Below are 14,280 nucleotides of genomic sequence, written 5' to 3'. Positions count from 1 at the left end.
TGGATCGGAGGAAGTATTTGTTTTATCCTAAGTCAAGTTTCTTTTAACTTTGACTAAGCTTACATAAAAATATATATTAACATCTACAACACCAAATCAGTTTCAATAGATTGTTCACAAAATATATTTGCATACTATATCATTTGATATTCTAAATATTAGCATACGAGAAAATCAAGTAATTTGGAACCGAGGAAGTACTAGTAATGTTTGTTTTCCCTACAAAAAAACTATGAATGTTTACGTTTATTTTTGTTTCCAAATAGATTTAGTAATTTATCTTTGGCACCTATGTTTTCCTTTCCTTTGTAATAGTAGTTGGTTTTTTCTATCAGGTATGGAAATAAATTGTGCATTTACAGTTTTGGGGTGCATGTCTAGTTTTTGTAAGCAATTAAAATCTGGTGTGCATTTGCGCTTTTTCTTCAGTTACACTTTTGTATGGTTCAATCATATTTATATTTTTGTGCAGCTACACCTTGTTGTGTAATTGTACTTTTATTTCTGTGCATGCAATTTATTTTTTTGTAATTACACTCTCTTATGCAATTTGCACTATTTTGTGTTATCATGCGTTTAGGTGTAATTGCACTACTTTGTGCAATTTGCAACTTTTTTATTGTACAGACACTTCATTGTTTGCTGGAATTGTTCTTTTTAATTTTGTGTAATTCACTATCACCTTTGGTGAAGGAAAAAATAACCGAAATTCCTAATGGTTTACTAAAAAAGAGCTAAATTTTCGAGCACCTGAGAGGACAGATACAATTGTACCATCACTCGTTAGAGTTATATTCCCTCTGTTCCTAAATATTTGTCTTTTTAAAGATTTCAAATGGACTACCACATTCGGATGTATATAGACATATTTTAGAGTGTATATTCACTCATTTTGCTCCGTATGTAGTCACTTGTTGAAATTTCTAGAAAGACAAATATTTAGAAACGGAGGGAGTACAAGACAAAGATGCATACCGTAAATAGTAATCTGTACTAGTATTTAAGAAGATCAAGAAATACATACAGTGGCACAAAACCCTCAACATTCAAACACTACCAATACATATAATACTGAGACGTAGAAAAAAGGCAACAATTACTGATACTGTGATACATCGCATATAAAACACCAAGCTTGCATGTAAGAAAAATGTACATCGTGTCCACGGAGTGACCTGGCGCCACTCTCACACGAACGGCGCCCTATCGTAGACGTGGACAGGGCGAGAGCACCGCTGCGTCGACGTGCCTACGCTGACGGGGGCGGTGCCGCGAACGGCATAGGTACGTTCACATTCGGGACGAAAGGCAGCGGCGGCAGCGTCACCTTGGGCACGACAATGGCGGGCATCGGCGCCATCGTCACCTGCGGCACGGTGGGTAGGGTGACCTTGGGCATGGGCGGCAGGACCGCCTTGGGCACGACGATGGCGGGCATGGGCGGCAGCGTCACCTGTGGCACGGTGGGCAGGGTGACCGACGGCATGGGTGGCATCAGGGTGGCCGTGTCCGTGGGCACGGAAGGCAAGGTCGGCACGGCCGGCAGACCAGGGACGGCGCTAGCAGCCGGAGCGGCAGCCGCCGGCGTCGTGTCGGCCAGGTTGCGGGCGGCGTGGCACTTGCTGCCGGCAAGGAGGAGCGCGCACGCCATGATCATGGCCAACATGCTCGCGCTGGAAGCCATGGCTAGAGCTAGCGGTAGTACCGGTGAGAGATAGTATTCTCTCGTGTGCGTTGTGGTGATTGCAAGATGTTGCTTCTGCTCCGCTGCGATGTATGTACATGGTTCAATACCCGGCAATTTATACAGTTCAAAGTGATCGTGTGATTAGGTGGGTTGTTGGCCCGATGAGAATGTTTGTGCGCGCGTCGTCCATCCAAAAACGGAAGCGCTTTGTGTTGTGTGGTCGAGGTAGCTAGGTGATACATACAATTTTCTGTGTTTAGGTGAGGAGGGGAGCTGGCCGACGCTGCAGCTTCGATCTGCTCAACCGTTTCGTTCCTGCCATCATTTTTCAACTGGCGTCGTCATGGTGTTTCGCGAAGGTGCAATTGGTCTGAGAGTACTGTACTACTACTGTGTATCTTCGGCGTATATACAGTTTGGATATTTCGCCAAGGCTCCAATGTTCAAATCAACACCACCGTCTCATTCGCGACAAAATGTATATATCAACGTACTGCAGTTGATCAAATAATCAACCGTATATGTGGTTGGATGATTAGAAGAGTGGTTGCACCCTCAACCCACCGGAGATCAAACCCGACATACACCCACGGCCTTTGTGGTGACTTTGAATATATCACGCAAGGTCAATACCGTGGTTAAGTTTATACAGACAAGGTCAATACAACACAATTTATCAGTTGGAAAATCTCAATTTCCTGAAATATGATCTTTCATGTCATAAACTCATTACTCATATATGCATTACATCCGTGATAAGTAGCCCATTAATCCAATTGCATTTACAACTGATAATCCACCCACTGGGTTAGAGCACCGCAAGTTGAACAAACTACAAAGCACCTCTCATTCCGAAGAAAAACCCATCGAACTTGGCTAGAGAAGATATATAGATCGAAGAGCATGCAAAGGTATTTAATTATACAACAAAAAAATCTCAAAAGATTCAACTGATTTCAATGAACAATCTGATCATAAAGTGATAATTCATCATATCTCAACAAACACATCATCGATTACATCGAATTGACCCCTATCATGTGAGGCAGCTCAAGAGAGAGAGAGAGAGAGAGAGAGAGAGAGAGAGAGAGAGAGAGATCTAACTACTACTTGTACCCTAAGGTCCTAACGGAACTACTCACACATGGTCATGGAGACAGGGTTTATAAATAAACCTCCGAGAATGGATTCCCCCTCCGGCAGAACTCTGGAACATGCCTCCAAATTGGATCTTCGCGAAACAGGAACTTGTGGCAGTAGAAAAAATTGTATGAAAATATCCCGATGGTTTTTGGTATTTATAGGAATTTATGGTGGTGGAACCAAGGTAAGGCGGTGCAGGTGGGTGCCACACGACCTAGGGGCGTGCCCTACCCCCCGGTCACGCCGAGTGGCCGTTTGGGACCCCTGTAGCTCCTCTCAATCTCCTCCGAAGCTTCTTGGATCCTTCCTTGCCAGAAAAAAATCATATTACTCGGCAAGGTATTTTGACCTCCTAGATAATGATTTCCTGTGAAACCAAAAACATGCAGAAAACGACAACTGGCACTAGGCACTAGATTAATAGTTTAGTCTAAAAATATATATAATACTATAAAAAGTATATAAAAGTGATAGATACTAGTATGAAAAAATATATTATAAATACGTCTGAGACATATAAATAATTCAACACTCCCAAATAGTTCCCCTGCTTAGAAAAATTGGCTGAAGAAGTATAGTTGGACATTAGCACAGATAAAGTAATGTGTCGTCTATAGCTTGCTTAATTTCTGGTTGTAATTCGTCTTTGCGCTTTTGTAGACAGCCGGGGAAAAACCCATCATGAATAGTCTCATGTTATCAAAAATAAATCTCCAAAGAGGGCTATGGGAAATGATTATTGTCAAGGAAATAAAAACGTAGTACGAACATAATCATTTGCAGACAGTGTGGAGAAAGTCCTTCAAGTAGTTCACTTAGAGCAACTCTAGCAGACCATGCAAAAGCCCCTGACCCGCAAAATAACCGTCAAAATGCGGGCTGGCGGCGAAAACCCCGCCCAAACAGACACCGCAAACGCGGCTGGCCCGAAATTTTTTTGAGGGGCGCGGCAATAGCTCGGCTTCAACCCGCGTATTCGCCCCCCCCCCCGGCCTGTCGGTTCCCCGCATATAGTGGGAGCGGTTGGTGGGGGGGGGGGACATTTCAGCCCGTGCTTTTCTCCCCCAACCACCTTCCCTCTCCCCCTCGCCCCGCCGCCCCAGATTCCGGCGAAAGTGGCCGGCGGGAGCATGCGGGAAGGCCTCCAGACGCACGAGGTAGCCCTCCGCCCCCTCCCCTCCCCCTCCTCCTGCGTCGGCGGGCCAGGACCTTGTGGATCTGTGGCGTTTTCATCGCGGGCGGCCGGATTTGGCTTTCCCGGCCGCCGCCGGCTGCGCCAAGCTATGGAATGGTCGGGAAAGCACCTCGTGCAGCCCCGGCAAAGGCTCATCGGCGCATGCAGGCGCAGGTTCGTCCGCTCGCCGCCGCCGATGGTTTGCCGGCATGGATTCGGCCGGCCGTCCGCCGGGTTCGGCCCTCTCGCAGAGGCTCTGTGGCTCGCTGATGCTGCTCATGTAGTGCGATGACTGCCCGCGGACAGCGCTGCGGCTGACTTCGGGCACGCCAAAGCACCCTAGATGGGTGTTCTTCAAATGCGAAAACGACGGGGTAGGTGCTGTTTTGCATTCGGCTCATTTGGATAGCTCATTATGTTTGCTCATTTGGATCATCATGCGTGTAGGAAGATGGATGCTCATTTTGGTTTTGGGAAGGCGAATACATTGATTTATTGATAGAAAGAAAATTGTTAGACGTTCATGCACTCCTTAATGCAATCGAAGGCAATGAACCGCATGCATGCGCAACTAGAGAGGAAGCAACGGCTACATATTTAGAACCAAAGAAGAACAATGAAGATGTAAAGATCAAGAATCCGCAGATCAACAATGAGTGCATGGACAAGATATTGCTTCAACTCTTGGGAGCAGTTATGGAAGTTAGAAATCTTCTAAAATGCATACTTGTGGTTCTTGTTTTCTTTGGGCTTGCTTTTCTAGCAAAAATTTGGTGATGTCCTATGTATCCAATGTGGTTGAAAATGCAAAGAAATGCAAATTGAGGTGCAAATTGAGTGCAAATTTACATTTTGCGGGCTAGGGGGAGGACGGCCGCACAGGCAGACCCCGCAAAGCGACCCGTAAAACAGGACGCGGGTCGGCTTTGCGGGGTCTGCCTCTGCGGCTTTTCGCTGCAGACTGCAAAACAGCTTTTCCGCGAACTGCAAACGTGAAATGCGGATCGGCGGGATGCGGGGTTTGCTAGAGATGCTCTTAGCTTCTGGGCTGGAGTTGGTCTCTGCGCCAATTGGAGCAACGAGTCACCTAATGATACTATTCATCCTCAAAGTCCATGGAGTTGGCCTCTGCATTTTTTTCAATTTTTTTAAAATTGAAAGTTTGAATTTGGTTTTTTCTTTTCAAAAAAGCCCGGTCACCAAAATGCCCCACTTCAATAATTACTATTCTTTAGCACAACTTATATAAAGCATATGGTCATTATATTTGTACGAAAAACAACAAATTTATATAATATTGGGATAATTTGAAAGCTTTCTCTAGCTCCATATATGCTCTTGAATCTGAGATACATACACGTAAAGCCAAACTACTCAAGCTTATATCTACATGAATAGTGTATATATTGATACAAATGAAAATAATATTATACAATGTCTTGCACCACATAAACGTACAAGCATACAGTACACACATCCCCACCACACGCACCAACCGAAAAGATATACCACACACGTACACAAGTGGGTACTTCTTTTTTACTTGGACGTAGACAAGTGCTGCTCAAACGAATACTACTACCAAGTTACAGAAACCATATGCAGCTCAAAAAAAAAGTTACAGAAACCATATGGATGGAACGTTACAGTTTTATTACACTTGTAAATCGTGCATGCACGGTCGTGGGCACGTACGTACGCGTAGTCCGTTGACGGTGGAGGTGCAAGGAACTATGGCACGGCCGGCACACCGGGAACAGACGGCACCGGCGGCAGTGGCACCTTGGGCACGCCGGGGACGGACGGCATGGGCGGTAGTGGCACCTTGGGCAGGTCGGGGATGGACGGCATAGGCGGCAGCGGCAAGTTAGGTATGCCAGGGACGGACGGCATTGGCAACGTCGGCACCCCTGGCACTGTGGGAACCGTCGGCACACTCGGCGCAGTGGGCACTGTCGGCACGGCGGCGCCAGGTACTGCCGGCAGCGGCACAGTCGGCACGCCTGGCAGGGTGGGAACTGCCGGGATGGTTGGCACGGCGGCGCCAGGTACTGGTACCGTCGGCACACCTGGCACCGTGGGCACCGTCGGTACGCCCGGCACGGTGGGAATTGTCGGCACCGTCGGGACGCCTGGCACGGTGGGCACCGTGGGAACGACGCCGCCTGGCACGGCGGGGACTGTAGGGACGACGGGCACGGGGGGCAGCAGCGGCGTGGGCAAGGCCGGAACGTCGGCGAGGAGGCGCGCGGCATGGCACGTGCTGAGCATGACGGCCATGACGAGCGCCATGGCCACGAAGCTCGTCGACGTGGAAGCCATGGGCGCGCGCTCGTGACCGCTAGTCACTACGTACCTAGTAGCTATCTCTCTTGGAACCCAGCTAAGCGCGATGTGGCTCCTTGGTGTGTTGCTTTGTGATGCAATGGTCGGAGCGCTGCGTGCCAATTTTATAGCACATGAGCTGGCCTCGCGCCACTCTATGTTTTTTGGAAGGGAAGCTGGCGGCCGACCTCTGCTTGGCATTTTGCAAGAGAGCATCGGTTGTTGGCCAGGCAGAGCTAGTATGGGTCACATGGCCGCGTAAGGACTACTGATGATTGGCGGAGAACTGCGAGACGATGGGTGGTATCCATCCATGCAACATGCTAGGCTGCTAGCTATGCAGTGCATTACTTGATTTTATTGAACCTCGGTACTCTAGTTAAGCTCACTACGCTGGGTGAAATTTTCTTCTTTAGGCAGCAGTTTCACTGCCTTCACTTCTCATAGCATCTCCAGCTGCGTCCCCAACAAGCATCCCAAGGTCTTTTTTTATCGTCGGCGCCGAAAAATCGGCCCAGTCGCGCCCCAGAAACCCACTTTTTGCCGGTTAGGGCCGAATTTGGCATCGGCGAACCCACGCCGAACCCGGCGCGTTGGGGAACGCCGGTGGAACAGTTGTTGACGCGAAAACAAGCGGGTCCGCCGAGTTAGCGACTCGGCGCCTTCGTGGTCCTCATCGCCTCGGTTCCCGCAGGAATCAATGCGAAGGCTGCCGTGCTGCCTCGCCGGTCAGCCTTCCATTGATGCCTCACGGGCGGCGCGGTGTCCGGCCCGCTTCCGCCACGCGTACACACGGCGGCCGCCCTCTCGCCACCCACCCACGGCTATAAAAAGCCGCCCTCCCTCGCCAGTGAACGCATGCTCCTTCGCCTCAGAACCCTCTCCCCTCTCGACCTCTCACTGTCGACGCGTGTCTCTCCTCTTTCCCCCGCCGACGACCATGGACGTTACCCAGCCGACGGTGCGGCGGCCAACGGCTTCAGCCGCCGCCACCTGCACGAGTACGAGGCACGCCTCCTCTACGAGGCCGACTACCCGGCTCCGCCGGACATGCGGGTGCCGAGTTCGTGGAGGCTGAGCACCGGCGGCATCTCGGTGCCTCCAGCGCCCATCGGCGCTTAGCGTCGAGCGGAGATCGCGGGCATCCGGTCATCGCTGCCGGAGCAGGCGCGTAACCAGCCAAGGTATGCCCCCGACAGCAACACGCTGTGGACGGCGTACTTCGACCGCCGCCACGAGGAGCAACTCGCCTCCACCAACGGCGTCGAGCCCCGTGGCCGCCTCAACTCTGAAGGGCGTTGCCAATGGTGGGGCATCCCCGGCCGCACCCTCGAAGTCGTCCTTGAGCACATCGAGGCCGGCAACACGCCACGCTTGGAGTACCTGGCTCAACCCTCCTTCTCTCACCGCCGCGGCAGCTCCCTGGATGCCCCGGCGAATGGAGACGGCGACCTCCTCCTCGTCGGGTTGCCTTTCCTCCGAATCACCGACGCTTCGCCCCATCTAGCCGGAGCCGCAGGACACTTCGCTCGGGCGTTGCACCCGCCACCGTGGCCCCTCTCCTCCCTCTTCCCGCCTCGTCTGGCGGAAGACCAAGCCAGGGCTGCTCCCTGTGAAGAAGGAGCATGAGGCCATGTCCGCCGACGACGAGACCGCCCTCAGGTGGGCGCGGGAGGACTACGTCCGCAAGGAGATGGCACGCCAACGCCACGCCCTCGAGGAGAACGCCGCTCTATGCCGCGGACGCGAGGAGGACAGCATCGTCATCCTCGACGACAGCGACGAGGAGGCACCCGGGCCGTCCAACCCCCCACGTATCAGCGACGCTGGCCAGGGGTGCCGCAGGGACGGCGGCGGCACGCAGGACGACGGCGACGACAAGGGGGCGGGGCTCCTCGGCATGTAGAAAGCGGGCGACGGCGGCGACGCAGTAGTTCGTTTTAGCTATTAGTTTAAGATTATAATTTCAGTTTTTTGTACAATTATCAATGTAATCGTCTAGTTTGACCGAATTTGTGTTGTGTTTGGCCGAATTTTGGTCGAGTTTGGTTTCAAAATAACGGCGTCTGGGGCGGCGGTTGGGAAACCGACCGTCCCCACGCCGATTTTTTTTGCTGGCGCGCCCCCAGGCGGCGTTATTTCAAGCCCCGGGGGGGGGGGGGGCGAACAAGTGGAGATGCTCTCACAAATATACGATGTTTTGAATATTTCAATGGGCTACATACAAACTGAAACGAGCAAACAAATACATTAAAACATGTCTATATACATCTGATTTAGAAAAAAATTTAATAAAACATCTTACAATTGTGGACGGAGGGAGTAATTGGTAAGAAAAACTAGATCGAAAAACTCCAAATGCGAAACTGTGACGACGAATTATGGGGACACTGCTTGTCCAAGTTTTCTTTCTCTCCTTTAGGCACCTGTTTCGCTGCTCTTTTTTTTGTTCCCTTTTGAAGTATAGTACATAACCTTCCTTTTCAGAATGCGTTGGAAATTTTGAGAGGACGTGTCATGTTGTCCTGTCCAAACCATGCGTCGGCCGAGATAATGCCGCAACGGGACGTTTTGGATTTGTTCTGTAGGAGAGGGAGTGTGGGGGCGCTGGATAGGCATTCCAAAGGTATCTTTGGGCCACGTCAGAGTGTGATGTCCGCTCGTAGGCCCTGCCGTGCTTCTGTGGCGTAGTTCGTTCGTTCGTCAATCCAAAGAATCGACAGAATACTGTGTTAACTATGCAGTTAATTTATGAAAGTTATATTTTGAACTTTTTTTTATCAATGGGATGTATCTCAAAAGGTAGAGCGCTCGCTTAGCATGCGAGAAGTTGTTTTTTGAGGAAAAAGGGTATCTTTCTCGGCTCCATTTCATTGAAATGAACCAAACAGAGTAACGATTTATTACAGCACGTGAGAGAAAACTGAAATATCGACCTTGGCTAACGGGCTAAGCATGCGAAGGGGTACAGCCGTACAGGGATTGATACTCCACATTCCCGAATGCTCTGTTTTGTTGCACATTTTTGCTGTTGTTCTCTTTTCTTCGTAGAACAATGCACATAAATCACTCACGACCCGAGGGTTAAACACCACGTGCAGTCTGCCTGCGCCTAATTTCATTCTTTTCATTTCTGGTTGCGTACAATGTGTGGCAGGTACGGCCGTTTTCTTTTCCTGGTTTTTCCGAACCAATTTTTTTCTGTTCTATTTAGTTTTTTCTTTTTCTTGTACTCCAATGCGTAAACTATTTTCATTTTTCTTTTTCTTTTTTATTCAAATGCATGAACTATTTTTAAATTTCATGAATTATTTCAAACCCATGAACCTTTTCTTTTTTGAAATTCATGAATTTTTCTCAAATTAGTGAATGTTTTTTCAATTTCATGAACTTTTCAAAAATTGTGTGCTTTTTCAAATCCATGAACTTTTTTCAAACTCGTGTTTATTTTTCATATTCATGAACTTCTCAAATTAGTGAACTTTTTTCAAATTTCTTGAACTAGTTCGTGTTTTGTGTTCTTCTTTTAAATTTTCATGAACCTTTTCAAGTGAACTTTTTTCAAATCCGTGATTTTTTCCTCAGATGACTGAATTTTTTAAAATTTTCATGACCTTTTCAAATCCATGAATTTTTCCTCAGATGAGTGAATTTTTTTTCAATTTTCATGAACTTTTTTGAATACGTAACCCTTTTATTTTTTTTAGACAAATTCGTGAACTTCTTTTGATTGTTCGTGAGCTTCTTTGTTTGAAATCTGTGAACTTCCAAATTTTGGAACAACACGGCTGCAATTGTTTAATAAATATTTTGTAGTACTATCTGTTTGTAGTACACAGGTAACTCTAGTGGTTAGCCAAGCGTGTGCGGCATTGCAATGGTGCGAGGTCTAATCGTCGCTGCAGCAAGTTTATTTTTAGTGTTTTTTCGGCGACGCTTTTCATTAGTGGGCCGCCCCACCAGGGCGCTGCAGTGCGCGCCAATTGGGTTCGGCGGCGCTGAAGGCGCCAAATAGGAGGTCCCCATAAATCGTGACTAGTTTTCTTTGAGAGACTAGTAAGTGTGCACGTGCAACGCACGTTTCAACAATATTACAAGCAGATTTGAGAGCTCACATCCAGAGAAAAGGTATTATAATATTAATAAATAATATTACAAATCAATATATAATTTAAACAAGTTTGACGAAATGCTAGAATTTATCATAGTGCAAGTATATTACTCATGCAATTTTTTGGTCATGAAAATTCAATTAATACTCTAAGAACTTCAGCAATACTCATGATAAAAATCAATCTGAAGGGGTAGTTTCATTATTAGAAAAGTAGTCAGAAATGTGATGTATTTGTTAAGATTCTTCATGATGAGGCCTTTTATGGAAGCTACCAACTCAACCGGGGCAAGAACAACCCTAGGGATTTAGACATGCAAAAGCTTAGTTTGAAGTAATGGTGTAAAGAAATCATGAATACTAAAGAACACTACTGGAATCATGAAAAACAAAAAATAATACATTAAAATGTCACATACAAATCTGTAACATATTAGGTAATTGGACCTTAGTTCGCATTATTTGGGGAGTATATGGAACTTAGAGTTAAATTTCAGTCTACACGTAAATGAAAACAATAACAAAAATTAATCTGAAAACAATGTACAATTAAGAAATAATCATATGGTATGTCCATTTGGGCATCCTAAAATAATTAGTCAATAATGTATTCTAGAGCTGTCCACAGTTGTTTGAAAACTGGACGGGCTATGGATAACAGTCACTTGTTCATCCATTTGTCATATACAGAAACCAAAATCTTTGCATTGAAGTTGTCATTTAAAGCACCACATTAAGACTTCATATCATATTTTGTGATGATCCAATTGCACGACAGAAACACAAACTACCGAGCCAAAATTATGTATTCAAATCTTGAACTCAGAATAGAATAGATATGGCAACACATATATTCCACTTGATTTACAACACTGATATACAGTTTGATGTTTGAATGGTTGAAGAAATAATGTACCTAAACATTAGCTCATATACTTCAGCTTCACATATGCCTTCTCAATTAAATTATTAATTGCTTCCTTCTCCCAGTTCAGTCCATACTACAGAACAAAATGGTAAGTTATTTGGTGAGGATCAACACAAGCCATCTCTCCAAGTGCATTCTCTATTTTATTAAACTGGCCTTATAAACATAACATAATTCTACCATCCAAATCCCAAGCTTCTACCACCGCCACAACAGCTGTAGCATCTATATCAAGCATCCGTCTTTCCTCATCGTCACTTGTCTTAACCCTCCGTTGCATCACAATGACAACTCAGTCATCCCAATCTGAAACCAATGTTAAACAATCTGATACATGTTGTGATTACCAAAAATAGACTGATCAGGCATGAACAACTTTGATCGCGAGACTTTAGGCTTCATGTGTGCATTGAGTGGGAAAAATGGCAGACCACACTCATTATGTAGTGCCTTTTAGGAACCAAAAAATACATCTTACATAATTGAAAACACATATCTAATTGTCTGCACTCATAAAGACAACAAACAACGTTCTTCATACATATAGCATAACCGGGGGGGGGGGGCATATGCATACCCGCTTTTCTGGATACTCAACATTTGCTTATCGATGTCTCAAAGCAACATAAATCGCAATGTCAATTACTCTTTAGGGGATTGAACAATCAAAATGGTTTTAATCGAAACGATATGCATATTTGGTACGGAAATAACTGTATAGAAATGATATGCACTACCAGTTTTCAAACCATTGAAGTTTGCTAGTGTGAAAAAGTCATTTCCAGTTTAACAAAGAACATTCTGCACCTTCAACTTCTTAGCCATTTATACATATTTTAAAGTGATAGGTGCAACAGTATATTGGTTAGCAAACTACACTGGTTCTATAAATGTCAAAATAAAATGCATACGGCAGAAATATGTAACAAATTTTGGTTAGGAAAAAATCTAAGTGAACCTCACATATGATATTTGTTTATGATTACTGTGGTGACTTTTCCTTCCTGGCTTCTTTCTCCGCCTCTCTGTATGAAGTTTTTCTTCTTAGATGGACTTGTTGAAGCGTAAAAGGTTATACAGAAAAGCTAGAGAACGCAAAACATCAGATTTGCTGCTTCTTTTACCCTTCATCGCAAGAACAGGTTAACACTCCATGGAAGAATCACATGCACCGATGCAGTTATTGAAGGAAAAAAATACTTTCCCCTATGGCCCCACATCATCTCATGTACAAATAATCAATGCCAATGGAAACATCATACAAATATTAAATGGAAAGGTAAGTGAACAATGGAGATAAAATAATTAGGCCATTGGTTGTATGAAACAGAACTGGTTTCTTTGGAAAGATTATACATTTGTGTAGTTAATGACAAGAAGACCCATTCTAATTGGGCGTCAGAAATATTAAGAGCTTGAGAACTGCACACAACATAATTTGTACACAGAAAACAGAACACACTACATCATACACACTGAGATATGATCTTAAATTAATTAACATTTGTTGATGCATTGTTCTTAAATTCCATGTGCCAGATCTTGCAAATGGGTTACAAACATAGCTGCCATTTACCAAAACAGGGTGCTTTTTTGGGTGATGATAGAAACTGTAGCAAAGTGGCACCGTCTTGGAAATACCATTGACGCAGGCTTGATGCACAATTGGATTATAGATCAGTTATCTCCTAATGTCAGTAACACCATGATCTTGTACTTGCTTATTGAAAATCATGGACCAACAACCTGTGATCTGGTACCAATGTTTGTCACAACCACGATCTCCGAAAGTCACTCGCTTGAGTGGTTTATGCATTCCGACAGGTACGTACATTGAAGATGGATTTCTTCTAAAACGACTGGAAGCCTACGGCAACATGGAAGTGCACAAGGGCTTGCCCAACCATGCAGGTAGATGGATAATAGACGTCATGTTGATGCTGGTCCAAGGGTGCAATATCCACGACCGAGCGCAACGTGGGTGGATAGATGTATTTTGTCTTGGGTTCAGAAATTTTCAAAAAAGGGGATAGGGGAAACAAGAGGGGAGCTGCACCTTGGACGTTTGAAGGCGAGAGGATCTACTACGTAGATGTAACGCCGCCGGCTGCGTGGACCAGATTCTCTCCAGGACGAATAGGGTTGGCGGTGTTGGGCGTCACCGTCGCCGGCGTCATGGGTAGGAGGCTTGCAGACGCGACGGCGGGCTGCCTCCATGGGCTGGAACTCCACCTCGACGCCTCGCTCGTCCGCGGCCTCCAGTAAAAATCGTCGGCGTCGTGGGCAGCATGGCCACCGGACCGCAGACCTAGGGCAGCAGGACGGCGGGGACGCATGTTGGGCGTCGCGCGAGGAGGCCGCGGGGCTGGGGCGTCGTGTGGGAATCGATGGGACAATCATTATCCAGATCGTGCGAGGCTTTTTTTGCGAACTGGGCGTGGCGTGGGAGTTCTGGTCGGGTGGAGTATGGTCAGTCAAAGGTAATTGCTACATGCAATTGTTGCCTCTAATCAGATCTATTTAGTCCGTCAGATCTCATTAAGTGGGATCATCTGTCGGCAGAAATTAGTCTGGGTACACAAAACGGGGTGGTTATAGAAAAGAAAATGTTTGATTGTTTAATAGTAGTATAGACTAGTAAATATGCACGTGCAATGCACGTCTCGACAAAAATATATTTCATTATGAAACATAGTCATTCTATTAATAACGTAAACCTACTTTCTGCGAAGCTGAAATCTCATGCAGATAGCATACAATTTCTATGTCCTTAAAATGACTGGAAAATATCATGCTTTATGAATACATGCCCAAGTCCATTGCGTAACAAGTACCAAATATAGTTAACTAACTGATACAAAATCAGTCCATGAAGAAAATTAAATTGTGGCCAAGTATATTTGCATTGTGCC

The 14,280-nt window shown here is 46.0% G+C and overlaps 2 protein-coding genes and 1 long non-coding RNA gene across 6 annotated transcripts in view; all 3 read right to left on the bottom strand.

Annotated features, from left to right (window-relative positions):
* Positions 1-966: 966 nt before the first annotated feature.
* On the bottom strand, positions 967-1,757 carry LOC119306329 (vegetative cell wall protein gp1-like). The gene has a single exon (XM_037582576.1). It carries the CDS (start codon positions 1,682-1,684, stop codon positions 1,250-1,252), a length of 435 nt encoding a protein of 144 aa, XP_037438473.1. The 5' UTR covers positions 1,685-1,757; the 3' UTR covers positions 967-1,249.
* A 3,627-nt stretch (positions 1,758-5,384) lies between these two features.
* Positions 5,385-6,423, bottom strand: LOC119312060 (protein app1-like). Its single transcript, XM_037587782.1, has one exon. It carries the CDS (start codon positions 6,324-6,326, stop codon positions 5,736-5,738), a length of 591 nt encoding a protein of 196 aa, XP_037443679.1. The 5' UTR covers positions 6,327-6,423; the 3' UTR covers positions 5,385-5,735.
* A 4,833-nt stretch (positions 6,424-11,256) lies between these two features.
* Positions 11,257-14,280, bottom strand: part of LOC119312059 — a 5,162-nt gene continuing 2,138 nt past the window's right edge. For all 4 annotated transcript variants that reach the window (XR_005151219.1, XR_005151217.1, XR_005151220.1 and 1 more), the window contains one exon: positions 11,257-11,674. This is a non-coding gene — a long non-coding RNA (uncharacterized LOC119312059). The remainder of the gene's footprint in view (positions 11,675-14,280) is intronic.

Source organism: Triticum dicoccoides, chromosome 5B (assembly GCF_002162155.2).
Source record: "Triticum dicoccoides isolate Atlit2015 ecotype Zavitan chromosome 5B, WEW_v2.0, whole genome shotgun sequence".
NCBI lineage: Eukaryota > Viridiplantae > Streptophyta > Magnoliopsida > Poales > Poaceae > Triticum > Triticum dicoccoides.
Note: the sequence above shows the minus strand (reverse complement) of the source record. Positions and strands in the feature narration are given on the sequence as shown.